Source organism: Orbicella franksi, chromosome 1, assembly GCF_964199315.1.
Source record: "Orbicella franksi chromosome 1, jaOrbFran1.1, whole genome shotgun sequence".
Classification (NCBI taxonomy): domain Eukaryota; kingdom Metazoa; phylum Cnidaria; class Anthozoa; order Scleractinia; family Merulinidae; genus Orbicella; species Orbicella franksi.
In genome coordinates, this window is record NC_138145.1 from 18,204,682 (window position 1) to 18,232,439 (window position 27,758).

A 27,758-nucleotide genomic window follows, 5' to 3' on the forward strand; every position below is an offset into this window, starting at 1 on the left:
CACAAGTCGGAAGAAGAAAACTTACGAAATGGCATTTACCCATACTAGCTATTAGCTAAGGGCACTTTTTGTACTGTTTGTTGTATTGTTTTCTCGAAGGGTGTCAAACCATTCATGAGAGACCTTACGAGAGCTACCACCAGATCGCCCTTTTAATCTCACTCTCACGGCAACTGTGTGGCAGATCTTAGGCCTCGTCCACACTACGCCAGAGGAATTTGAAAACGCAACAATCACCGTTAATTTTGGATTTGTGTTTGACAAAAGCTCGGTCAGGAAAATCACAGGATTATCGTGGCGCCATGTTCTCCGTCCACACGAAATCTAAAAGCCGGTGTTTTCAAATTTCTCCGGTTTGAAGAGCGTTTTCGAAAAGCTCCGTTTTCGTGACGGATTAGTGTGGACGGTAGACCTAACCGGAGAAATAAAGCTGCGTTTTCACTTGAAATTCCTCCGAGGAATAGTGTGGACGGGGCCTCAATCTGCTGCGTGCAGTCGTCCATTTTTGCCTTTGTTTCACGGGGGTTGTTAGGCCCGTTCCAAACGCCGCTCTATTCATGCGCCGAACCTAACTGATGAGTTAAGTACGGCAGAGGAGCGGCGTTTGAATCAGTTTGGTTCGGCAGGTTAGGTTTGGTGAGGCAAACAATATTTAAATTCGGCAGGGTCTGTCGCACTATGCGACGTTGGAGCAGCTGATTCATACGGCGTTCTCCTCATGTGTCGAACCTAATGCATAAATTACTGCAATGTATTTTTCATATAACGGGACTCGTGATTGGCTCAAAATTGAGTGGCGTGACCAGTCATGCATGAAGCTCGAAGTCGTTCCTAAAAATAAACACAACGAAATTATCTATGCCTTCGATTTAAGAGAAACGAGACTGTATAAGCGAGTTTCTTTCGCGCAAATTAATTTTTTTGCTTTTTCTTCGTGATAATAGCCCAGGATATGCGATTTCCCTTTAACAAGTCGAATTAACCGGGAGAAAACCTGTCCAAATACAAACACTGAACCTTGAGTTTGAATTTGCTTCCCTAAATATTGCTATAACAGCGAAATGTTAGTCACAGCTTTTCTATTTGGATAGAGTTCTTGAATTCAGAACGCGTATTTTCTCGTCGAAAATTGTTACCACCGGCTTCCCGAATTAAGTTCGACGCAAGTGCGCCGTCTGAACCAGCCGTCGCTCCAAAGTCGCTCTGAAGTCGAACTAAATCAAGTTTGGTTCGGTACATGAGTGGAGGGGCGTTTGGACCGGGCCTTACTTTGCCGGGTGAAAGACTTCCGCGAGCAGGCTTTCGTGAAATGATGCTCTGTGAATTCCGAATATTTTCAGCGTTCGACAGCTGCTACGGAAACTGAATAAACTAATCGATGTTACTTTGGCTACTGTGCATGTCAACCTTGTTTCTGCTCCCTGAGTCGCAGTTTCCTCCTGGTGGCCGTTCCATTCCCACTCTTTTTGTAAAGCGCTTGCTTGTTAAGATTCAAGTCAATAAGTGATTAGTCATTACATAAAGTTTTTTTTTTTTTTATCTGACACAAGATGCCTTGGATGACCTTGAACTAGTAGTATCAGAAACAAATTATTAATTCACCTATCGTGAAAATCATGCGTTACTAGTTTTGCTAATTTTGAGACGAGAATGATTATGCGCGGTAACAAGTGGGCATGAATTGGACTGAACTAGCTACTAGTACTCTATGTAGGTTCCTAATTAACATCCAAAAAGGAGCAGTCACGCTAAAAAGGCAGTCTCTACATCAGGCAACGACGGAAGCTCTTTCGCGGGCAGTTTTGAATCGGAGACAAACGTCACGAACTCTAAAAACCATCAAGACTGATTTAATCCAGTATCAATATTTAAATTCAAGGCCATAACCATGGTTATGGACACTTCTTTCATAGCATTCGACACGCGTTCAGCATTTGAGATCGCAGGCCGGTCGTAGATTATTAGTTGTTCTTCGCAGAAATGGCAGCGAGAGATAAGTCAGCCATGAAAGTTTCGCTTTCCCGTTCTCGATTCCCGACTTTTCTCTTCATCATACTTCTTTTTATCGTCGTTGTTCTTCTATACTACTACTGGAGTCTATCTTCTTCAAATCAAGTTCTTCTTAGAGAATTGAAAATTTTAGAAAGCGGAAAGTTAGAGACCGAAAGAAAGCGCAGTGCGTTGGAGAGTCAGATCTTCGAAATAGAGAATGAAAGGCGTTTGGCAGAGGAAGATTTAGAGAAAGAAAGATCGAGGCGAGTGGAGAATGAAAAAACGGCTATGGAAGTGTCTTCTGAACTGCATGGACAGCTTCAAATAACAACAGAGCAGCTTTATACTGCAGAGGAAAACGAGGTTGGTTTCAACATGGAGATGTAAAATAATGCTTGTTTCTTTAATTTATAACATACTCGGCCTTACACGGCTCAGGCTGTACATTGCAAATACATCCAGTTTGGCTACTGTACTAGTGTAACTTTATTTTTGCAAGGTTTTAATTTCATTATTAATTTCGCGTGTCGTTCTAAAGATTCACGAAAACAAAGGTAAATGTTACCAAGTGATTCATTCATTTTCCCGCAAAAGTTAACCGGCCCATCGAAAAGAAATCCTGTTGGAGTGGCCACCAGACCGGGCAAGATGGGGCTACAGTGAAACCTCCACATAATAAAAGGCCAAGGGACTGGCAAAATATGTTCGTTATAACGAGGTTTCGTTTTATGTAGGTTCTTTTCCATATATTTTGCCATTACTGTTTTTTTCTATTACTGGGTCGAGGAAAATCGTTCGTTATACCGAGGACTTCATTATATAGTCTCCTTGTTAAATCGCGGTCCACTGTATCCTGCCCGCTCGGGATGACCCGCTGTTTCCCGCATGAAAATGGTGCCCCCTAAATCCTTTATTGACCAGCCAACCTTGTTCAGTCAAGATGGCCGGATATTGGCCTCGTTCTTTTTTTTTTTTTGCTCCTTCATAAACGTTAACTGTGTCTCGGTCTATAAGGGGAAGCAAAAAAAATTATCGGCCAGTCCCACGGCCATCATTCCTCATGATTGGTCTACAGCCCATATCAGGAACCATAATCGGGCCATATAAAACATAGAAAAAGCGTGTTTCATTGTTTTTCGCCACATTACCTCTATCATGAAGCAAATAACGAAGCCTAAACAGTGTATTACACTGTGATAAAACACTCCGGACATTTGATAAAATATAGAAACACTCGGCTGCGGCTCGTGTTTTCTACATTTCCCTCGTGTTCTCAAATGCCCGTCGCGTTTTATCAGTGTAATGCACGGCCTAGACTTCTTTATTTGTTGAATAAAACGCTTTTATTTCAGTAGCACTGTTTAATACACACACACATGTGATCCCTACAAATGAAAAATTCAGCGCAGCTGTACCTGTTGTCCTTGAAACGAGGCTAACTTTGTCTGAGAGTGCGTTTCGTGTCATTATTATTGCAAACAATTCATTTAGAAGCTATTATTTTAATCACTGTCTTTCACTCACCCCAGAAGCTTATCACCTTTTCAAGGTGATAAGTTTCTGCTCATTCTTGACCCAAGCCGAGACTGTTTTGCAAAATTAATAGCTTGGGCGTTCCCCTTTGTATGGCTGTGTTTATTGCAAACAGTTTACAGATGTTTTCAGCCTTCTTAGACGTTGTCGCTGCGTTCGAACCACATATAATAACAATTCTCTTTAGGGAATTTTATGATTTTCTCTTGGAAAAATAAACAATTGTTGTGTTGACCCCCCGCAGAGAAACACGTCCTGCAGTTTCGCAAAGATCTCTGGGATTGTTTCAGTCGCAAGGGTTCAAAATGGCTTCCAATGGAATAGTATTCAGGCCAGGCAGAGGCCCATCTTTCATCCTCGTAGGGCTTGTAGTCATTGTCATTATACTGTTTTACAGTTATTGGGGTGTTTCTTCCAAGAACAATAAGTTACTCAGAGATGTTAGTGTTCTGCAAGACCGGCTACGTGTTTTAGCAGCTCGCAAGCTCACCGCAGACAAAAAGGGTTCTGCTTTGGTGAGCCAAATCACTCAAATGCAAGACGAAAAAGAGAAAGTGATAAATTCAAAGGACTCCAAGATAACTCAGATGACCCAAACCTTGCAAAGCAAAGAGGCTGAGTTAAGAAAATTTCGAGACCAAGAGGTTGGTAAAGGTTTCCTAGCTTACGCATAAATTTGAATACAATAAGCTTATAATTAGGCTGCAGTTTAGTTTTCTTGTAATTTTTCACTTTTAGTCTTTGTGGTTGGTATTTAAGCTTATACAGGTAATATGCTGTTAATTTGCGATGAAGAACGTTAATTTCTTATTGCGAAAGTGTTGTGTGGTCACGAGAAAAGCAAGGCGCATTTCGAATTCGTACAACCTGCGAGACTTCTCCTTGAAACCTACGCCTGTAGCATAGCAACCTATTCTTGCTGTTTGACACGTTAAGATTATGTTAATTTTTTACACCTTAAACGGAGCCCATTAAATAGTGTTTAGCGTACAGTTTGTTTCATTTTATCCTTGCTAGTTCTAAATAGAAACCATTGACAGATTTTTAAATTTGTTTAAGTGTTTATTGTTTTAAGGTCTCTTCAGTGAGCCTACAGTATCCTAAAATTATTCAAAGTAATGAGCTTTTCCTGCATTATTCAATAGAGGTGTACTGATAAATACAGAGACCATGGTGCCACAGGAAAAAATATTTTGTCTAAAAGATTTCAGTTGACAAGGTTTTCTGTAGTCCTTGATTGTTTTAACCATGTTATCAGCAATTAAGGTTCAAAGTCAGGATTTTGTATACCAATAAAGCGTTTAGTTTTTTCAAGACCTAATAGCCTGGGCTAAGATTTGTGGATGCTGTTAATATTAGTTACACAAGTATAAAGTGCATGACAAACTGCAGGGATATCGCTTAGCGCCTGCTACAAGCTTATTTCACCTGCTGAAAGAGAACATAAATACAGCTGAAATTTCAGACGAAAACAAAGACTTGGGTGCACTTAGGAACTTCTAATGCCAGAAAAGCCAGCTGGGCTTGTTAATGAGCTGGTTTGAAAGTGTTTTCTTAGCTATATTCCTGAAACTGTAAGAAGAAACAAGAACATGTTTCAATCTATGAATTGAGGTAACCACTTGTAATGAGTCTTTTTAAGTGCCAGACCATCGTGTACTCTGTGTGCCACACCATTTTCACTGTACTGAAAGTGGGGGTCAAGTAAAAGGTCATAAGTGTCTCTTCAGTGCAGTTAATTTTGCTGAGGTTGATACAATTTGATATGCATATGAAGTCACAGCAATGGGAAATTAGCAGTCTCTCCAAAAACCTCCTATGAATCTCACGTGCGATAAAAGCTGTTTCCAGTGTGCCAGGAGTTTGACTAAATCTGTTAATTTTGGCGTACTCACTATGTACTCAGTACACCTGAGGGACAAAAATCATGATGTACTGAGTATATCAAAGACGCACTCAAGGGGTTAAACTAACACGTTGTTTCAAGGGTGATTGCAAAATTTGTGTCTTTTCCCTTCAAAAAATGTGCAGCCATTGAAAACATGATGAAACGTTTACAGCAATAACAGGTATCTAGTCTTGTAGGTGGGAATCAAATCTATAGCCATGTTCCTTAATTGTTAAAAAACCCTGCCAAGACATATAGAACTATTTTCTAAATCTAGACAAACAGTCACATTTTCCTACTCTACAAAAAATCTGCCCTTGCATATCTTTATGTTGTGTATACCGTCGCTTACATCTAAGCGTGAACATGTGACACCAAAAGATGACCTAATTGGGTGCCAATCCTCTGTAGGAAAAAAGATGATGACTGGTACATTTACTCATAGTTCTTAGCACACGAAAACCTTAACAACGTTCATAAAAATGTACAGGAGAGTTACAAAATCTTCAAACCTAGGCTACTTAATGTCCTTAATACAGTGACAAATATTGTAAAAATTTGGCTTTCTTTGTGCCTTTCAGGCTGTGTTAGGTTCGCAAGGCATTGTGGTAAAATGTACAGCCGACATCTTTTTACCTACGGTGGATTGTGGCATGATTGGTCATCAAACATTTGAAGTTTAGCAGACCGTAATGCAAACTTTTTGTGCTAAAAGTTCAGCACACGAAATGGCAGAAAGATTGGACATTCAAGACTTCTTCAGAGAAAGGGACCCTAACTTGTGCCAATATGCCTGCCTTTCACAAAAGTGGTTTTACTTCTAGTATAATAGTATTTGTTGATGGTGAACATTTTGAGTTTTCAAATTGACAAGTTTTGAGTGAACATTTTTGCGTTACGGTCTGATAAACTTCAAGTGTTTGATGACCAATCATGTCACGTTTGACACCCAGTTACATGTAGAGCATGTTTTGGCATCATGTGTTCACGCTTAGATGCAAGCGACAGTATAATTGTTTTTAAACATTATAAGTTATTTTTTTTAATTTGACCATGTACATTGTACATGTACAGTTCACAGCAAGATTTTGAGATGCTACAGCTGTATCAACTTCCTTGAGCTTTACATTAGAATTAGATTTTGTTTTTGTTTTTGGTTTTGTTTTTTTGTTTTTTTTTGGCTTCCTGAATGACCTTTGTTTTTTCCATTCACAGAAACAATACCAGGCAGAATTAGAAAAGTTGAAAAAAGGAGTGAACAGCTCATCTCTTGATCTCCAAAAATTGAAAGGTAAGCTTATAGTAAAGTGCTCTGTTTCTACAGTTTGACTCCCAAACTTTTTTAGGGTCTGAACTCACATAATAATAACATATATTATACATCTACATTTACATCTACATCCCTTACCTATACAGGGGACAAGAATTAACATGCAATGCAGCAGTTAGGCCTGATGGTACCTATCTGACCTTTTAGTTTCATTTATTTATTGTTGAACTGCACTATCCTGTATGTGGTTATCTTGCATTTCCTGCTATCTCCAACTCAAATCCTTTTCTCTTGGATGTGCTTTTTAAGACATATATAAATGTGCTATCAGCTATCTTAAACTATTTATCATTTCCCAGTAGAATGTGAGATTTCAACATTAGACTGTATTATACTGTAAAAGCATTCCTATGTTTGTTTTAAGGGCTTTGGGAATTGTAAACTGGACCCAGTTGTTCAATAAAATTAATGGGTTGTTTTTCACTGGAAAAATCACTATCGGGAGGTTAAAGGTTAAATTACCAGTATGACTTATCCAGTGGATGGTGTTGTTCATTCTTTGAAACAACTGGGGCCTGTCTTTTACTGTTTTTCAAACAATTGGTTTGCCTCCTCTAAGGATTTTGGGTAACTTTTGAACATTACCGTATTGATTATACCTTTGATCGGCTTTGTGGCATAATTGTACACTCTTCTTAGATGCATTCAATGAGAGTTAAAAAGTAGCTACAATGCAACTGCTAGTCAGCATGTCCACTGGTGGGAACATGGCAATCCAGTTGTTTGTTTCCTAGATTGTCAACATTTGGTTTTTGGCTACTACATTCTTTTCAAACCTTATTTTCTTTTACCTTTGTTCATACATACAGTACCAGCACTTACCCTCCATATAAGCTATATGTAAACAAGACAACATAAACACAACACAACCTTTGCATAATTATTATATTTGTAAATATTCCATTTGCCACTGGAGTTAAAACTCCTGACTTGTTTTTCCCAGCTCTGTGCATACGCATTGCTCACGGCTGGTGCATGAATATGTACTGTGAAGTTGAAAAACTAAGTCAAAGTTTTTGAATATTTCTTGTTAACAGGAAGAGCTGATGAGCTGTTAAAAAAGTACAAGGAAACAAAGGAAAGCCATTCTTCACTCTTGCAAAAGGTTGTAGAGTTGACATCTGAGAGGTGAGGCTTGGGCTAAGAACTTTCATTTAACCCAAATTATGCCCAGACCAGATACATGTACAGCTGTAGCTGATTTCATATGCTAATGAAATGAGCTATATTGGTAAATGGCCCTACAAAGGATACATTATGATTTTTAAGCAATTTAGTCTTGCATAGGATAGTTCATGGATCAGTGGTACATGTATAAAGAATTAGGTGTAGACTAGGAATTAACTCTTGGTAATGAAAGAACCCCTTAATTAATCATTATCATAATTCCATACGAACTAACTGCAATTTAATAATAGAGTTTCTGGAAAAAGCGTACAGGGCCGTAGTCAGGCAAAAATTCTTACTGAAGCAAAATTAGAAAAGAAACACTTTTTTAATCTAAATTTATTTAATAAATTAAAGAAAGAAAATTCAAATTATTACCTCTATTATACCAAGGAAAGTGACATGGTTTGCCTGTTACCAGCTTCTGCCCTGGGGTGTCAGGAATAGGGAAAATATTTCTGTTGTGTACACAGTGTAGTCTAGTCTAGGGTGCAAACTGCAGCTGATCATGGTCTGAGTTAGATATACCTGGCGCAAATTTGGACACTGAATTGTCCGTAGACGTTTTCGTAGCATTGTACGTCTGTACGCTTTAGTTTTACTAGTATTAATATTGACTATATATGCAAGTTTCAAAAGTTAACAGTCTCATGTAAGGCCGTAGAGTCGTAGAGTGGTAGATCCTTATAGCTTTATATTGCTTATTAGAGATATAGAGCGAAAATGTAATATTTTATTTATCAAAGCTACATGTATAATTACAACAACTGTTCATTTATTGTTTTTCGAAATGCAGATTTATATTGCCCATTTTTCTTTCGAGTACTTAATTAGATGCAAGTTATATCATTTTCCACAATATTTTACTGTTATATATCTGTAATTTATAACCTCTACGGATCTACTTGGTACAGCCGTAGAGTCGTACAAACAGGTAATGTATTTGTTTTGTTTTTACTGCTACATTTATCCCATTGTTCTTGTAGGTACAGCCAAAGCATTTATGTTCCATGTATAAAGGTGTACCCACTTTTACGCATTTACCTCGCTACGCCTCTACGGCTGTACTGCTCTACGCCTGTGAGGCTCTACGTAGAGTTTGAATGAACCTTCCCTCAAAAGTTTACTTACACTGTAAAACTCCCCTCAAACAAGTTTATTAATTGCAGGGACAGACCTTGGGTCCAAATTCTATCAAATCTTTTTTTTTTTTTTCCCCATAGGCGATATTTCCATAACATCCTTTATTTTCTATTCAGTTTGAGGGACGCTTGTTCACCTCATTATTGTGGTACCATACATTATGCTACAGTGGAAATTCATCCCTTGATTTCAGAGTTACATTATTGCTTTATTTAGCTGCCGTTACGTGCAGAAAATCTTTATAGATAAGACGCTTATGCCTAAAACTGTTCATTTTTTTTAGCATTTCCTTGTTTGTTACCATTTTCCATTTTCCATTTTCCATATTGGCTACACGTACAAGTAATGCCCTCATATCTAAAGGGTTTACCGTTACACACAGGTTGTTTGCTTGCTTTTTTTTCCTTTTCTTTTCTTTTTTTGTTTTTTGTTTTTGCCTTTGGGCGAGTATGCACTCTTTTTTCTCTCTTTTTTTTGGCTGTTGTTGTTAAAAGTGTGACAGGCCTGACATGACTCCTGTGGGTTTCGTGATGTTGTATATACTGGTTAGTTTGACCTTTATAGTTTTGCTCTAGCGAGTATATCTTTTAGAGAACTGCCTCTTATGTGAGAGATAATGGGTGGTTCCCGAAAAATCTCTTGAAGCAGTGGTTGTTTCTCAATGATATGCCATTTGCTCATTAAAATCTTTTTGAGATTTTGCACTAATAGGTTGTGTTTTCTGATGAAAGGCAATATGATTTTTCGCACCTTCTGTTTTTCCCGTAGCGCGTATTTTCTCTCTAAGAATTTGACTTCTGCGAGGGTCTGTTCAACTATGTTGTTTGGATAGCCTCTGTCGTATAATTGCAACTTGAAATTATTAATGCTTTCTTCAATAAACGCTTTGAAGAGTTAGTTCTAAGAAGTCTGAGGGCTTCCCCTTTGATGAAGCCCGTCGCCACACCGGGGGCATGACAAGAAGAGAAATACGTGTACTGAAAGGTTTCAGTAGGTTTGAAATGTGTACGAATGTCTAGGATTGACTCCTCATAGAATCTTTCACCTTTAAATACTGTAGTGTCTAGGAAGTTTGTAGCTTTCTCTGATATATTAGCCATGAATTTAATGGTAGTGTGATGCCTGTTGGCTTCTAAGATAAAGAGATCAATCTCTTCTTTTGTTGTATCCCACAAAGAAAATATATCATTGATGTATCTTTTCCACTCGAGTGGTTTCGTTTTGCTCTTGTTGATGATTTCGGTTTCAACTGTGGGCATAAAGATATTGGCAAAAGCAACTGCCATTTTAGTGCCCATGGCAGTGCCGTGAGTCTGAAGGTAGTCTCTTCCACAAAATTGGAAGGAATTCTCCTGAAGTATAAGTCTAAGCATTTTCCTTAGCGCATTGGTTGGTATCGGAGTTTCTCCTTGATAGAATGTTGCGTATGCTTTGCATACAGTTTCAATACCCTCTTCTTGAGGGATGTTGGTGTACAGGCTGGTAACATCTAGTGATACCATAATTATTGTGTTGTGTGGGACTTTAGTCTTTTCTACGAAATTAATGAAGTCTTTTGTATCCATCAGATACGATTTTTGTGATTTTGCTATTGGCTGGAGGATGTAGTCTACAAATGATGATATTCGTTCTGTTGGACCATCACAACCTGATATTATAGGTCCTCCTACAGGTGTAGGTTTGTGAATCTTTGTAAGTTTGTAAAACACTGGTATGCGTGGTGGGTCTGGCGTTTGACATAGCCATTTCTTTGTCATATCATCAATGTAGTTATGGCGGTGGAACTCGTTGATGAGGTCTTGAACTTATCGTATTTGTTCATTATGACTGTTGTTGATCCTTTGTCTGCCTTTTTAATGTTTATTTCAGAATTTGTTTTAAGCTCTCTGATGACTTTATGTTCTTTGTGTGGCAGGTTGTGTTTTGGCTTTGATAATTTAATTTCTGCAAGCTCTGTTTTGACTCCCTCTAGGTAATTTTCTAGAGCGACTGATGGTTGTACTGGTGGTTCCCAGTGTGATTTAACGTAGAAGGGATGTGGCTCTTTTTCTTGGCCATGAAAAAAGTATTTTAGGCACATTTGCCTTTCAAATTTATTAAAGTCTTGTAGGATTTGTCGCTTAATGCGAGTTTCTCCCATGGTTGGTGTAGGAATGAATTTTAAACCCTTTGATATTAGACTTATCTGGTCAGTTGACATTTTGTAATCTGAGAGATTTTTTAATGTATTTCTGGTTGTTGTTTGCGGATTTTTTTATTTTATTTCTCTTCGTTATTTTTCTTCTGTCATGATGTTTCTTGTTTTTAACTTTGCACTTTTGTGTTTCCCTGCCCTTTGCCGTTTCGTCAGAGACAAAACAGGGATAAGGTTTATCTTCTTTATTCTGGTTTTCTTCAAACTTTTTCATCAATACATCAAATTTCTCGATTCTCTGCATCAGCATGTTGCTAATGTAATCACATTCTCACTACGTGCCTTAGGCTTATTGTCTCTGGCCGGAAGTGGCCGGTTTTTGATAAGTTTCTCATTGCCAGTTTTCCTTGCCTTGGCCAGGTTCATTTTCTGCTCTGTTTTTCTTAGTTTGTTCTTGTTGCGTTCTATTTTCCTGTAATGGAAACATGTTAATGCACCAATCAGCTTTTGTTCAGCATCCTTTCTGATGTGGTTTATGTCCTGCTTGAAGTCTTCGTCCGGCACGATGTTTGCTCAAACATTGTATCATAATGATTTTGGACATGTTTTCTTTTCAGTGTGCACCTTTAGCTTCTGGTTGGAATCTTCAGATTTTTCGATTTTCTTCTTCAAGGCTATGGTGCTGTTGTCATATCTGGTTCTTTTGCTGGTGACTTTAGGGCTGTACGTCTCTGAGGGGCGTTTGTGGGTTGGCGGTCGTTGGCCACTCTCCAGCTCATCTTCACTGTACAACAGCTCTTCCTCGTTTACGGCGTAAATTCGTTTGCGAGTGCTAGCGACGATGAATTGCTCTAACATGTGCGTGATACGTAAGTTGCAATTTCAAAACATAAAAATAATTGCTTAGAGTGGGGACAGGAGAATTGCGTGTGTAAACGGGGTTTGAAACAAGAGGAGGAGTATAGGTGGGAAGATGAAATTTTTTAACAATTGATATACTAGAAAAAAATTTCTATAATGCTCTCTCGCTTTCCATTTTATATTGTGTGGAATCAGCAATAGACACCTGCAATAACAGAATCTCTTTTTAAGATTAAGAACTAATGTATTCGAAAATATCAAGCAAAAAGTACCGATTTGCGTAACAAGATTGTTATAGCAAGACTTGGAAGGTGAGACTTTATCCCCTTCCAATACAATCGTTGGGAAATTATAAAGCTAAATATGTTACAAGTTTCCGTCTATTTTAAACGTAGACTTTTAAAAAGCGAATGCTCTGAGAAAAAGTGGTGAACCATGCATAAGGGCCTTTTGGCTAAAAACTACCCTGGCGACTTTTAAAACTTTGATAGCAATCGAAGTGATGGGAGTTCAGGAACAGTAATGGTGTAATACAGAGCCGGAATGGGTAATAGGCGATCGGAAGATTATAATTTGAAAACATTGAAATTTTTGGGAAAGAGACATGATTTCAAAATGTAGAGAAAATGGAAGGACAAGGAGTTTGACTGCGCAATATATACAATAAGGCCAAAAAGATGTTGTAAGTAACAGCCTGCAAACCAAGTAGCTTACATATCAAAAAAACACAGATCTGAAAACAGTATATTGCTACAGATGATTAATGAAAATTACAGGGCAAGGGTTTCGCTATTGGTATATAAATACGTGCGGAAAGAAAAAAAGTGACCAAAACTCAAAGTAAAGAACCAAAAAAAAGAAAATAATAAGGTTAGAAGACGTAGCATACAAAACTACAAGCGCATAGTTTAGAGTACAACAGTAGAGGCATAGAGGCATAGAAACGTAGATGCGTACAAGCGTAGAAACATAGAGGCGTAGAAACATAGAGGCATAGAAACGTAGAAACGTCAAGGCATAGAGCCGTAGAAGGGTATAAAATTTTAATAAAAAGTAGATTAGTGTAAAGAAGTAATTTAAAAGAAAAATGTAGACACAATAGCAGTAAGGATATATTATAGTAGGAAGAATAAGGGAAGAAAAATTTAAGTTTTGACTAAATATATATTAGGAAAAGCAAATTAACCAAAAAGTATAAATAAATTGAACTGTAAATTTCAAAGGATGGATCAGATAAATCTCAAAATGGGATTAAATCATCCGAAAAATAGCAGCACATTATGCGGCAGCATTACGAGGAAAAAATCATACAAGAAAGTGAGAAAGTTGTCGAGAACCCGTTTGGATGTGTCATTTTGTACATTGTGGAATAAATTGGCAATAATAATACATTGGTTGCCAAGGCAACGCAAACGCGCATTAGGAAAAAAAACAAGGGAAAATTAAAAATAGGCCAAGAACGTGCTGCAAAAGGCCGGCGAAAAAAGAAGGCTAGGGGTGAGCCATAGGCGTATAGGCGTAGAACTCTACAAAAACTTCTACGCCAAATAGTGTATCCAAATGTGGCCAACACTTGGAGTTAGAACTCCCCCTTCCACAACCTTGTTCCAAAGGCATATCTGCTTGTGGTTGTTGAGTCAACTAGGAAATTTTCTCTCTCATTTATCTAAAAACAAAATACCGTAGAACTTTATTTAAGTGTCAGGGGGATTTGAAGACTGTTGTGGTAATTAAGGGCACTCTAAATAAATAAACAAACATTGTAAATTTAACATAAACTATTAATTAAGAGTCACGATAATTGGTGGGAGACTGACCAGTTGGCTATTTACACAATGAAGTTGAACTCAGGACTTCCAAGAAGAAATCGGGTGGACAATTTGAATCTGGGACCTCCAGATTTCAGATCAAGTACCCTAAACTACTTGGCCACCCTGCCTACCTAATTTTTTTCTAAATTTTCAGAAGTAGCATTGAAAAGAATGCATGACAGAACATTTACAGTACTTTCCAGTTAAAGCTGAAACACTGCATAAAGATCTTATTTACATGTAAATGACACTCAATTATTGGATGTTGTATTGAGGAGCTTTTAAAGCCTTCATAACATGGCAACCTTTTAGAATTTATTACATGCTTGTTGAGCATACACGTAGGATGCAAATTAACTGTTTAATGTATATGTATGGATTAATTTCTGGGAGACTATTAACACTTGCAGTAACATATTTTTTTACCAGAGATGTTTGCCAGAAAGAATTAGTAAAGGTTCAGATGGAACTGGATCAACAAAAGAAAACTCAAGGTATACAGTTCGAAGGTGGCCTTTCTTATAACTCTGAGTAAAATGGCAAACACATTTTCTTCCTCTAATTACTTTTGTTTGCTACTGTCAACCATCATAAGTGACATTTGTACTGTTCAAACCTAATAAACAGTCAACAGTCAGGGAGTGAATACTTAAGGACGTTCGCGCTAATTGTTTTTGCGCATCGTTACTGAAATTCACACACCACATCATGCATCTAGTGCACACTAAGTAATAAAGTGAACAGTGATAGGGCAGATGGCCATTGCTATAGCTTTGCCTGGATTTTAATGATCTTGGACATTCGGTGACTCTTGATGGATTGTTTTCTCTACCGATTTTCTACATTTAGCGGAAAAAATGAAGAAAATCTATCGATTAGAAGTTTGAATTTTTTACAAAATGCACCATCAAATTCTGTTCTTTTTAGCTCTTTGTTTATCTGTGCGGCAGTTCCAAATGCCTCTTGAAGGGTTAAGTTTGTGAAAACATTGGCAACATTTGGACCCACTGGTACAAAATATAATTAAGATCATTTGCCTCCATTGACTCACCTTCCATACTTGTAACTATAAACCCCTGTAGACCATCCTGAATTATGTGCGCCAATTTTTTGAAATCAGGGTAGTTTTCCACACGCTTTATCTCTGAAACGAAGTTGGTGACCCCCATTTTTTTTTTTTTTTTTTGCATTTCTTAAACAAGTAACTCATTATCTGCCCACAGAAAAAATTGTAAAAAAATCTTATCTATGGACTGGAAAATTTTCGTGCAAACGTCCTTAAGGAGCAGGGCTGTCAGTAAGTTTTAAGTCACCTGTAGCCTTGATCTTTGGGGAGGCACGGTGGCCTCATGGTTAGTGCGCTCGTCTCCGGATCGAGCGGTCCGAGTAAAAATATCTACGTTTGTGCATGCAGCTACTTCTGACATTGATTTTCTTTCAGATGTTAAGGTAGTACCATCAGATAAGAATGTCTTGGACAAAGCCGATGATGAGAAAAAAGCAACTGATGAGGGTTCTGACAAAGATACCAAGGAATCTGAGAAAGGTGATGACAAGAAAGATGACAAGGAATCTGAGAAAGGTGATGACAAGAAAGATGACAAGGAATCTGAAAAAGATGATGAAAATAATGATGAAAATGCTGAGACACCCAAAGAAGAAAAAGAAAAGGAATCAGTTGAAGTGAAGAGTCCTATGCCAAGTAGAGCAAGTGCAAACCAGAAGAATGCAAGTGTTTCACCTAATGTCACTGGAAACATCAAGCCAGATGGAAAGGAGTCTCAAATTAAAGAAACTGACAAGCGTAATCAAGGTAATCCTGATACCTCAGAGGAAGTGGAAAAAGAGACTGGAAAAGATGAAGGAAATACTGAACAGCCAAACGAAGAGGAGAGCCCAGAGGAAGATAAAGACATGGACAGCCAGCCAGTGACAGCCAAGGACAAGAAGATTACGGAAGGTGAAAACAAGGATGAAGTGAATGAGGAAGATGAAGAGGAAGAAGAGGAGTCTGATGATGATTCGTATAAGACAGGGAGGATGGAGCGAAGTATGAGTTTAGCTGCTGATATGCGACGTCGTATGCAGCCACTCCATGAAGACAGCCCTGAAACGATGACTAGAAATGCACAGCCCGCAGGCAATATGGAAGAAATCAGGAAACTTAAAAAAAGTCCAGTAGGTGCTTGAATTGTGATATCAGTTAAAGTGATGATAGAATATCAAATGCCATAAATCCTCGAATTAGTGCCTGGGGTGCTTTTTTCAAATTTAGAAGGAGATGCGGGGCGCTTATTCGAGGGAGACACTTAATTGAGGGGGATGCTGATTAATTTTTCCCAAATCGTGGTCAGATATGATCGGGTTTTTGTAATATATGTGTATGTGTCAGTCCCTCATCATTCTGAACAATCCAAACCCTACTTCAAACCTTCGCCTTTTACCAATCTAAGATATTTCCTTAAGTTTGAGTATTAGTATTTTGACTTTGTTTGCCTGTGTTCTCATTGAGTATTTTGACTTTGTTTGCCTACGCTTTCATTAATTCGAAGAAAAAACCAGATGAAGCATTCTCGCTCAACTGTCTCTCAACTGTCCTTCAACTGATTGTTTTTAACCAGGCAACAGGATCCTTTGTTTTCCTTCACTGTGCATTGTGAGAACTTTGTACTAGACAATCACAAGTAAAACATGTTTTAGCACCCAAGTTTCTGTTGCTATGTTATAAAAGAATTGGTTCATGCTTTTGGTGGGTGTGTTTTGAATTATGGATGCACTTGGAAAGCTTGCACAGCATTCAAGCCAGATTTGCTCTTGGCTGCACCTCAAACAACTCTTACACTTCTCTCATGCTTTCTAAATGTCCCGCATGCATCCATAACTTGATATATGCACGCTAAGCATGAGCGAATTCTTTAATTAGCAATGTGATAAAATAGCTTCTGCATGATGTACCTCAAATAAGACATGCTGTTTTAGCCTTCTGATCGGTTCCATTAATTTCAGTTATCAACCATTCCCAGGTTCTACCTAGATTTAAGCTGATATGGAAAATCCGTAGGGCAAGTGTTGCTTAACTTCAATTTTTTTGGTGTACATAAAAAGTACAAATGGTTGAAAACAACAGGTTTGGTAAGCTATCTACCAAAACAGGCAAGACTTGCTATAATTCTGCTTTTTTGGGTCAGAATAATTGAAGAGTGGAACAAGCTCCCTAGAAAAATAACAAAAGCAAATGATTTTAACAATAATTATTTTAGAAGTAAACTGAGAAGGCTTTTTTATATAAGTTGACGTCTTTTAGCTTTGAATTGTATTTTTAATCATATTTTACAATGACTCTTCTGCTTTGCAGATGGATCCTCAAGGATTGATGCCCGGGAGAATCAATATGCTTGACATTCCTAAGAATTCTGAGGAAATGAGAAGAGGCAAGGTGAGACACATGAACATGATTTAATTCCTGTTCTAAATTATGCCTGTTCTGAGTTATTTACTCCTTTTTGACTGGTTTAAACATTTTTCATTTTCCCTGAGAACTTTACCCTTCTGCACACATGAATACATGTAAGGGTGTGTTCCTTTGGGGTGATCTGGATCAGGATCAGTGATCCAAGATCACTCAGATCATTGTACATCAAAAGAACTGATGAATCCACTCAGTCACAGATTCATTGGCTCTTTTAGTGCACCATAATCCAAATGATCTCAGATCACTGATCCTGATCCAGATCACCCCAAAGGAATGCATCCTAAGTGGAGAAGGGATGAGTTGTGTAGGGGTGGTGGTAGGCAATTTTCTGAGCAAGAATTGTTTCCCTTTAATTCACTGTACAAGACAGTACAAGACAATACATTATTTCATGACAATCACAATCAAAAACAATACCTCAAAGGTTATTGCCATCAAGGACATTCCTTGAAATCAGTTCAGTAGTTGTTGTTGTTGTTGTTGTTGTTGTTTTTTTTTTTTTTCATCCCTCCTCCTATTGTTTAGAGACTTTTGAGGCCATTGCCTCAATATGTTTTGATATGACTGGAATGGTCTGGACAATCCAGTTGTTATACAGGAAGCAATCTTTTTTTAAAACCAAGTGGTAATGAGTCTGTGTTTTTTGTTGGATACAGCATATTATATGACTCTTTTATCCAATAACTATTTGTTTTCCTTGTGATTCCATTCACCCATTAAAATAAATAGCTGTATTCAGTGGCTTTATTCGTACTGAATCTTATTATTTTTCAGGAGGCTGACAATCAGGATCAGTGATTGAATGGAAGTAAGCTGAAGATTAGGCATTTAAATTCTGATTAATTTCATTCAGCATAACTTTTAAAGTTGCCTGTGAATTTACCTTTCCTGTGAATGGTCTCCCCTTCAGACAGGCTTTTAGCCAAATGGGCATCCAAGCATCCTGTGGATGGCCACTTTTTAAAGAAAATTGTTTTATTTTTCATATGTTGACTTGCAAATTGTTTATTTGAGCAGGTCCTATAGCGCATTTTGGACACACACGTTTCAAATTCTGGCTAGAAGCCTGCTTTGAGACCATGATTTGAGCACCCACTCACAGTAGGTTAGGAATATTCAATGATAATGTGGTATTTGTGTGTGGCTATAAGTGTACTCTGTGTGTTGTGAATCTGCTGAAAATGTTCACCTACATGTGAACAGTACCATACATGTACAAACTTGCCATTACAACTCATGGAATGCTAATAATAGTCGGCAGCCTTGACTTTAAAGGTAGCATTTATATTTACACCATACTCAGTGGCTGATGTATTTAACTATTTCATTTCCTCCACAGGGTCATGAGGAAGCGGTTTTAATTGGAATTAGAGGAGTAATTTTTTGGTGTTGAATAATTATGCATAAAATAGAAAGCAATTTTTATGTACGTGCATTCATTCAACTTCATGAAAACAAGTCAGCAAATCTCGAAAATTAGTTAGGAAATAATAGGCAGGAAAATGAAATGCTCATACTCGATGCGTTAGTAAAACAGGCATTACATTCTGACGTGCAAATTGCTTCAATGGGGGTTGTAGAAATAATTTATATCCTTTGTGTGTTTCCATGCCACTTGGTGTATTTATCTCCAGTTGTGTTGCTACATGTTATTAGATAGATCAAGAAACATTGTAACTGTGTTTTGAATGTAATTTTTTTTATATATGTAGAGGTGTTGCTGTAGGCTACAAAACACAAAACCACCTTAGTTGTTATGTTAGTGGCCATAAGCTGCACATGTTTATGTATAGCTATTATTAACAGTGTTCAAAGCAATCATACTCTACGATAATCCTCATACCATCGATTGACTTAAAGTGGTTTACAAATATGTGGTCATTTGTTTGATGTGGTCAATGTAGGAACAGCTTAACAAGAACGGTAGTATTGATACATCAAAATAGAAGTGCTGGAAGAATGCTGGAAACTATTATCAGCCACCTTAATGTGTAGTGTCAACCTTACAATCTAGAGTTCAATCATCAATGTTCAGTCATTGTTATCGACATGTTCTGTAGATGGGCAGGATACATAATACTTAACCTTCGCAGAACTAAGACATGTATTGGTGGTTGTTACTGGCAGAGTTAGATACTGGCAATTCGTCAGGGCGATTTGACAGAAGTTTTTTGGAGAGCACTTTATCCCATACACCACTGTAGGGAGAGAATTAGTTCATGTGCACTCCATGTTGCTCAATGATGGCATGTAAACTAGGAGTAGATGTAAATGGCAACTGTACCATCCTCCTTACACTGTTAACAATCTCTGCTGTTGTGACAGAATCGTTTCTCAACCATTTAAAAGGAAGAAAACCGCAAAATCAGATGAACATTTTTAAATTGTACTCTTCTGATGCATGAAAAGTAGATTGTTTTCTTGGTATTCGCCCCTCGTTTGGAAGTCTTTTTGTTATGAAATATCTGTTCTTTAGTCAGTTGGTGGATGGTCGTCTGTATAAGATGCCTTCACCAGGTACAGTTGTTTTGAACGGGTACTATTTGTAGGTAAAACGAACTTGTAGAATTGAATGTAGGTGCTCATTTGATAACATTTGTATTATATGTAGCAAAGTTAGGTATGTCTTTCTCCTAAGTCCACACCTAAACTTGGCTCTTGTACCCATTGTTTTCACGCCAGGTCTAGATTTTTTGTAGTTTGTAAATTTTCACTTGAGTGCCAGCTCTCTAGCGTTGAACATTGAAGGGTCTTACATGTAGTTAGAGTTGTTAAAATAGATTCGGTGGCATGTATACTATACCGTAGGCCAGGCCTGGAAAAATCGGACATCACGTAGTACGGTCGGTATAACTCGGGGTTATGGCCACTATGTTAGCTCTATAAAATTGAGCCCTTTTAAACGTCGCTTGTTTAATATTGTGAAACGCTAAGGGAGACTGTTGGTAGTTACGAGGGAAATCAACTACTAATTGTAGAGTATCTGCGTGTCACGCCCTTTTTCCTGTCGATCGACTTTTAGGGCAATCGTTGTCTGAAGCGTGGTCATGCCTCGGAATTGCAGTTTATTGAAATGAAGGTTTTACGATTACCAAATAAGGCCTGAATTGATTAATTTTACCTCACCCACAAGTGCTCTGGCTCGCAGTATTCTCACACTGGTGTTTTCTCATTTACAGCAAAATGGTCCGCACTGCAAACAGCGGTGAAACGCCGCGCTGCACGCGCGTATTTTACACTAAGGGTGCTGTCAAAAGTCTCACGTTTGCGATATCTTCCACTTTCAATTCATTCCAAATTATACTACTTGCCACCGTAAACGTTGCTTTTGACGAGGAATAGGCTCAGAAAATTTAACTAATTGTTGCCTACCACCTTTATCTCCTCGTTTGTTGGTTTGGCAATGTATGCCGTATAACAAGCGTCATGTTCAAACTGCTTCAAAGCCGTGTAAAACTGAAAAGAATCGAAACCGGTCGAAGGTGGTGTGAAATATTTGCGTTTGACTGCTGTGTCCGCAATTAAATCGGGACTGCCCTCGGTCTAAACAATGTAGCTGTTTTGAAGGAATTTATTCAAACTCAATTTTGCATTCGCAACCGATGTAGGAGTTTGTAGATGTAGTTCATTGCAACTGAGAAACAGTTGCCTTGTTGTCTGCTATTTATTCTTGTTTTTGTATTTTAAGGGTAAATATTCTCAAATAAATTTTGAATTAATATTCATCTGATGTCAATTTCAATAGCGGCTACTTGTTTCTTCTGGGGTCAAATGGTTGCTTATAGTTTTTGTGTCGCGCATGGACTTTGACGCTTGTGACAAGATTGCAAAAAGTCTACGACACGAATCAGCCGGTTGTTCCGTGTTAATCAAACCTATATAACTTGCTTACAACTGTCGTGTACGACATGAAAAATGTCACCTCAGCCGTCACATGCAATAAAGTTGTACCGTCTGAATCGGCCCTGAGACCCTCCTGAATGGGATTTCTCGAGATAAAATTAAAACAGCTTCTTTATAGTGTTGACATATTTAGCACTGTGATACTTATTGCTGGCACTTATTTTGCGCAAACTTTTTGTTTAGAATTCAAATTGGTGGGAAACTGACTCTTCCGTTATATTCAACGTCGGCTCGATCTACGTTCCTTTTCGGACATCTCCGGACTTCTCCGGACATCTCCGTGCCTTCGGGGAAGGATCGGAGCGCGGCCTTCTCTCCCGAACAATTGCTGTCAATCGAGCCTATATCCAACGAAGAGTTCTTTTGCTTTCATTCTGAGGTTTATTCCTTAATTTCAGCCCGAATTTCAAACCATAGTAATATTTGGGATCAGACCTCGATCCAGCTGTCTGAAGAGTAGACAAGTGTTGCTCCCAGCTGAGCCAATCCCGAGAGAAAGCTTCTTAAGGTCGGCTTCTGTAACGGGTGTTTACTCACAAACCTGCCGGGTATATATGTTGGGGCTCGTTTGTGAACCGAGTGGCAAACTGGTCGGCCTTTTAAGGTCATTCCACTGAAATAGAACCTGCACTGAGATTTTTGTGAAATTTTGCCTATTGATTGTTTATATTATAGGAACTTAAATTTTGAAATAAAAATGAAGGGTCCCCATGTTCGTTTAGGAACAACAGCATCTTGTTTATACCCATACAAATCCTTATAATAGCACCATGATTGTAGTCACAATTGCTTGCTAAATTCACGTTTCCGACGATTGCTTTTAGTTCTACACTGAGAATTGGTCCATATTTATTTTACACAGAGAAATTTATTACTCAATTCAAAACAACAGAAAAAAATGATGGGTCACCATACTCGTTTGCGAGAAAATGACGATTTACCTCTATGGCGATGTCCAGCTGTAAACAAAAAGCGGATTAAAATACTCTTAATTGTTGTTGAGCATGGACTGTTCTGAGAATTTGGTTTCTAAAGATAAAAGAACGACCAATCGCACCAGAATCAGGTTTCAAGCTTCCCCACCGTTTTTGAAGTCCTGATTTCAGTAAATAACTGAAAACAAAGTCATTCACATTCTACGTGATTAAATGGAAAAAAATGTTCATTGAATTAAATCAGGGTTAACGCAACCTGTACATCATCATATTTGCCTATTTTATTAAGCAACTTACACAGCTTCACACAGCACTCCACCGATGGCTAAAAATTCACACATTTTCAAAACAAATAAAAAAAGCATATTTACATGTAAGAACTCACTAATTGAAAACTAATGAAACGATCGTTGAATAACGAATCCTGTAATAAAACATTCAGCTTCTTCAATAATCAGAATGATTCAATTAAAATGCACACAATGATAAAAAGATCGACTTGGGGATCCTGTTGACAAAGAAGCAGAAAACCTCAGTTTTCCCTCTTAAGTAAAGTATAATTATAATATATTATTCCGTCATTGAACAACTATTGGCACTGGCCTGGCAAGCACTAACTCATTTTGGTCAATTTGTTTTAATGATACACAAAGTTCTTCCTGGCCTGGTGGTACTGGGGATCCTCAAAGTTTCTGGCCATTATTTCCAGTTCATTTGAGCGACACTCTTCTATCTTCCACAACACTTCCTTGCTTGCTTTTCTGTTCTTTTCTCGAACAAAGTGCTTCTGTAAACTTGGACGGACAAGGTATGAAGCCTGCTCTTTAATCCAGCCTTCAAACTCTTCTGCGCTCTCTCCCACGTAGCCGTCCAGGAAACCAATTTCAGCGGCTTCTGAGGCCAGAATAGGTTCAGCATTGGACAACAACTCGCTCGCCTTTTCCTGGCCAACACGCTTCGGAAGGAAGTAGGTGTGGTACTCTGAACCGTAAAGCTTCATTAGCTTGTAGTGAGGATTCAGCACCACTCCTTCACGTGCAAAGGCAAAGTCACTGGCTAGAACCATCATGGCTCCACCAGCGCCAGCATTCCCACGTAAGGCCGAGAACGTGATCTTTTTGCTGGTGAAAATGCAACGCACGACATCGTTGATGGCATTGATGTTCTTCCACGATTCTTGTGCTGGGTCTTGTGCTGCTTCGATGACATTTAAGTGGATGCCATTACTGAACACGTCATTGCCGCCCATGAGGACCATCACCTTGCAAAAGTCATCTTCTTCCACCTTACGCAGAACGGAGATCAGACGCTGACACTGGTTGGTACTCATGGCTCCGTTGTAAAAATCAAAGTGTACGAAGCAGACGCCGTCTGGAGTCATGCTTGTCCAGATGTCCTGACTTGTGTTGGGGTGGGAGCCATGCGGGACTGACAGAGTGGGGTCTGCTAAGGTTGGTGCATTGGTTTTTATCCACATGGTGGCGGGAAGTTTCAGCTTCTCTCTCTTCAGATGTGACACCCAAACGGCTCCCCTGCCGCACTTGACTAGGACAGATCCGTGACGTTGGCCCAATATTTCACCAGGTTTCCCAGACAGAAATTTGGTTCTTCCTTTCTCCAGGTGTGCTCCAAAGACACGAAACGCCTTGGTCCATCCCCATTCTTCAGCACCCTCTTTAGTTCGAAAGTAGCCAGTGGTTCCTGGCGCTGAATCAGACATGCGAATCTGACAAGCTACTTCGTCTGCTGGCATTTCCCAGTTGATAGTGCGGTCAGTCTTGGTCATGTTTGGTCGGCAAGTTCCTCTCACATGTGGATTGTTGTAATCAAGAGGTCTGGGCGCTGTTCCGTCTAGGAGATTGTCAATAGCTTCTAACACTGCCTTCACAGCTGTTTGTGTCACTTCGTTCACGTACAAGCTCGACTTGGTCAGAGTGTTGATGTCTTGTCGCCTAACAGGAAAGTTCTTAGAGCTCCAAATGTCTCCTGAGTCCATTTCCAATGCCGCTCCAAGAACGCTCACTCCCCACTCGTCTTCTTTATCATACAAGGCCCAGTCTATGGAACTCATACCACGGTCGCCCTCGATTCCAGGATGGACGATCCAACAAGGGATGTTGGAATTGGAAAATATTTCTTGTGGAATTCTTTTGGTGAGAAATGGACAAAGGATGAGATCAGGTTGTGCATCTGAAGCCAAACTAATCATCTGTTTTGGATCGTCGATTTCGTGCACAGTGATAGTGTGTTGCCTCTTCTTTAACTCCAGAGCCATTCTCTGGCTGAGGCTGTTATGCTTGTTTGCGAAAAAGAGGATGTTGAGCTTCTTTTCCAGCTCTGGGCGCGTTAAGACGGGAACTGGTTTCAACTGTAACTGGGATTCAAATCGTCTCGAAATACGAGAGAGAAATCGTGGCTTGAGGAAGCTTTTCAGCATCGTTATTCTGGACATCTTTCCTGTCAACTAAAGAAAAAGTTTCATTTAGTCTCTATAGTCAGCAAAACAGTTTGGTTTTCAACACCCGGGAAAACAGTGGTTTTGTTGCTGGTGACCACTCGCCTTCTCAAAATAGCACCCGCCAGAGGTCAAAATAAACATGTTCAAATTCCTTAGCCGTGAGCATGTGTCAAGATGTCTAGGGGTTTGATTCATCAAAGTAATCATAATCCCTTGCCAGTGTGTTCGCGGTATGTTACTGGTGTGCATTACAGTATAGATCAGGCCACAAACATGCAATTTTTGTAACAAAGCACCATGGCGCCAAATTATAACCTACAGTGTTACGTAATGTTACATGTATTTCATGTTATCTTATGGTTCTGTCTCTCAAACAAAAACCTATGACTATGTAGAGCGAAGACATCAGCAGCTTAACTGACAGGAAAAAGAACGCAGAAAGGAGAAAATGTCGCCGACAATTGTAGAAAGTCTCCTACCACTTCAGAATGCAGCAGAGGCACAACCTTCATTTTGTGAACATTCGGAATACCACATGTGCAACTCAGACTTTCCAGAACACACTTTTTCGACACAAAATCAAGTCAAGTGATAGCCAAAATCTGAATTCTGGGTATTTGTGAGGAAGCTCTCCCAAAACCGACTGCGGTCAACTGTCGGCCAACAGGTTACGAACAGGTTACCGACAAGCTACCGATAGGCTACCAAGAGGTTACCGACAACAGTTTTCTGTTGAATAGACTGGAATAGAGCAAAAATCCGCTCAACAAAACTTACGACTCTTACAATATACATCTCGGGTGCAGTGCAGAGAATGATAGAATTTGACTGAGGAAGAATAATTAATTAGATAAGATAGATAGGTCAGTACTTGGCCACGCGGTCAATTAGATTTTCAGATTTTTTTTTCTTCACAAAAGCAATACTTCGTAGAGGTTATTTCTTATGGAGCCCGGATTGAAAAGTTGATTCTCGTTCTGCAATCAGTACTCAATGAGAGAAGTGTACTTACCTTATAGTGTACTTACCCCATCGACCGATAGCCTGGAACAGGCTATCGGTCAATGGGGACGACCAAAAAAGTAACCCGAATCGAAATGTTTATTTCTAGTTCCGAATTATTCACGAAAAATAAGGAGTGTACTTACCCCAACCATGCAAAGAAGAGATCAAGCCAGTAACGCCGAACTAGTAGATCAAGTGAACTGGCGAAGTCCTTCTGTAAGTCGAGAGTATATGCAGCTAGCATTCCTAGCTGACAGGGTGACAAAGCGTGTACGCGACACGTGACGAGGGCAACAGTTAGTGGGTGCACGTGTCGTGTCGCGTGAAACGCAACTCAAAGACACGTGATGTGTGACTGAATTTATGAAACAAAAAACATCATATATCATTTATGGAGAGGAAAACGGTGAAACTAAAATTCGATCGCTAAAAACGTTTTGAAACGGCCCCAAAATGTCACTAAAACACAATTAGGACACAGAAGAGTCGAAGTAGGTCATTCTTATTGAATTTCTTTTCCACATTTCGAACTATTATAAACGATCGTTACTTAGCTCTTATTAACCGAACTGGAGGTCTGTATGGGAGAATCTTGACCGAGGTCGTGAGTATAGACCGAACGCAGTGAGGTCTGTACACACGACCGAGGTCAAGATTCTCCCATACAGACCGACTTAGCTCGGTTAATAAGATGTTTATTATATGGCAAAGAAGAAAACTTTAATTCGTTTAATGTAACTGGTTTGCCGACAGTTTGCTTGCGAACGGCGATGAGCTTAACTTGGACCTGCCGAAATTTGCTCGTTCTCTTTACTTGTTTGTTTTGTCATCAGGCTTTTTGGCAGTGCCATAAATGATTGAGAAGAAAATAAAAGAAAATGGTGAACATTTTTGTAAAACCAGTAATTCTCATTGTGGTTCTTAAAATCTACCAAACAACTACAACTACAAATTCAAATAGAAAGATACAAAGAAAAAATACACAATTGAAAATTCATCAAAAATTTCTACTAATATAAAAGTTGTCAATTCTAGAATTCCGATCTTGTATCTCTTGTATATTAGATTTCTAAACTTACAAAGGGGAATTAGGCCCCTCGTAGTAGTGTCTTCATTGTTCCATAGTCTAGTGCCACTTGTAAAAAATGAACGTTTGTCGGTCTTTTTCTTTATATCAACGCTTGGAAGTTTAACTTTCTAAAAAGTAGGTCTTAACTCAAACAAACTATGTTACATAGTCTCCACGAAATGTTGGGATTGCTCGAAGCAAGTCGCAATTAGCTGCAATTTGCTCGAGCAAGGCAGTTCTGGATTACGTTCCCCCAAGTTCCTGGTTTCATTCTCCACTTTGAAAAAAGTTTATATTACAGTCAAACGTTCTGCCACTGAAGTTCCTGTCTTGAAAGATAATTTATTGGTAAGGAATACAATATTGCCGTCTTAGTACAGTATAGCTTTTAGAAATCACTTTTGTTTATTAGTTTTTGTAACTCATCTGTGTGAAAAGTGAACTCAGGCATTCTTAAAAGTACCTGAAAGAGGCATTCCTAGCTAACATCGATACCATTAGACGTGAGGAGAGGAGAAGGTTGAATTGGATTGGGAATATCCTGAGGAGGAATGGAAGAAATGACTGCGCTTCTATTCTGTCCCTGCATAGCCAGGGACAGAATAGCATAGTCAGCCAGCGTGAGACGACAAGGATGGTAGCCAATGTTTATACTGGCGCTATGGTCGAAAAAGAAAACCAAGAAAACTCCTTACATTAGTAGTTTGCTGAGCCAACATTGACTGTCATTGACCGTGGCTTGCGGTTAGATATCGAAAACATACATACTCGCAATTTGAATGAAGTTGAAGTTAACAAACTATCTGCTTTCGGACGTCGAACTGAAAGGCATAGTGTGATAGTACGTCTTTAACACATCAGACACATAATTAACCACTTGAAGTGTTGGCGTAGAATCAGTTGTTTGGTTGAGTAATCCGCTAAGAGCTTCACAAGCCAAAGTGAAAGTGGTTGCTATTTCTGGTATTAAAACCTGTGATTGTTTATATGAGTCTCATGACATCTGAAGGCCACGTTTTCGATCAGGAACTAGCATCCGCTTACTTAGAGTACCCTT

At 38.9% G+C, this 27,758-nt stretch overlaps 2 protein-coding genes across 4 annotated transcripts in view; one reads left to right on the forward strand and one right to left on the reverse strand.

Annotated features, from left to right (window-relative positions):
- The first annotated feature begins 1,964 nt into the window (after positions 1 to 1,964).
- Positions 1,965 to 21,054, forward strand: LOC145494584 (uncharacterized). Of its 2 annotated transcripts, XM_081474108.1 has the most exons (9): positions 1,966 to 2,355; positions 6,629 to 6,704; positions 7,781 to 7,871; positions 14,289 to 14,353; positions 15,301 to 15,405; positions 15,442 to 16,037; positions 17,215 to 17,295; positions 18,106 to 18,139; positions 18,671 to 21,054. In XM_081474108.1, exons 1-8 carry the CDS (start codon positions 1,981 to 1,983, stop codon positions 18,127 to 18,129), a joined length of 1,413 nt encoding a protein of 470 aa, XP_081330234.1. In that variant the 5' UTR covers positions 1,966 to 1,980; the 3' UTR covers positions 18,130 to 18,139; positions 18,671 to 21,054. The 2 variants fall into 2 exon arrangements, with proteins under 2 accessions (XP_081330226.1, XP_081330234.1); XM_081474100.1 differs by having other exon boundaries at positions 1,965 to 2,355; positions 15,301 to 16,037.
- A 1,735-nt stretch (positions 21,055 to 22,789) lies between these two features.
- Positions 22,790 to 27,758, reverse strand: part of LOC145494574 (hydrogenase maturation factor HoxX-like) — a 12,048-nt gene continuing 7,079 nt past the window's right edge. Inside the window, exons 1-2 of one of the 2 annotated variants that reach the window (XM_081474076.1) lie at positions 25,776 to 26,563; positions 22,790 to 24,633 (exon numbers count right to left, since the gene is read on the reverse strand). In XM_081474076.1, coding sequence (XP_081330202.1) covers positions 22,807 to 24,633; positions 25,776 to 25,784 — 1,836 coding nt within the window. In that variant the 5' untranslated portion in view covers positions 25,785 to 26,563 and the 3' untranslated portion in view covers positions 22,790 to 22,806. Of the gene's footprint in view, positions 24,634 to 25,775; positions 26,564 to 27,758 lie in introns of those variants that run through there. The other variant, XM_081474084.1, reaches the window with a different exon arrangement.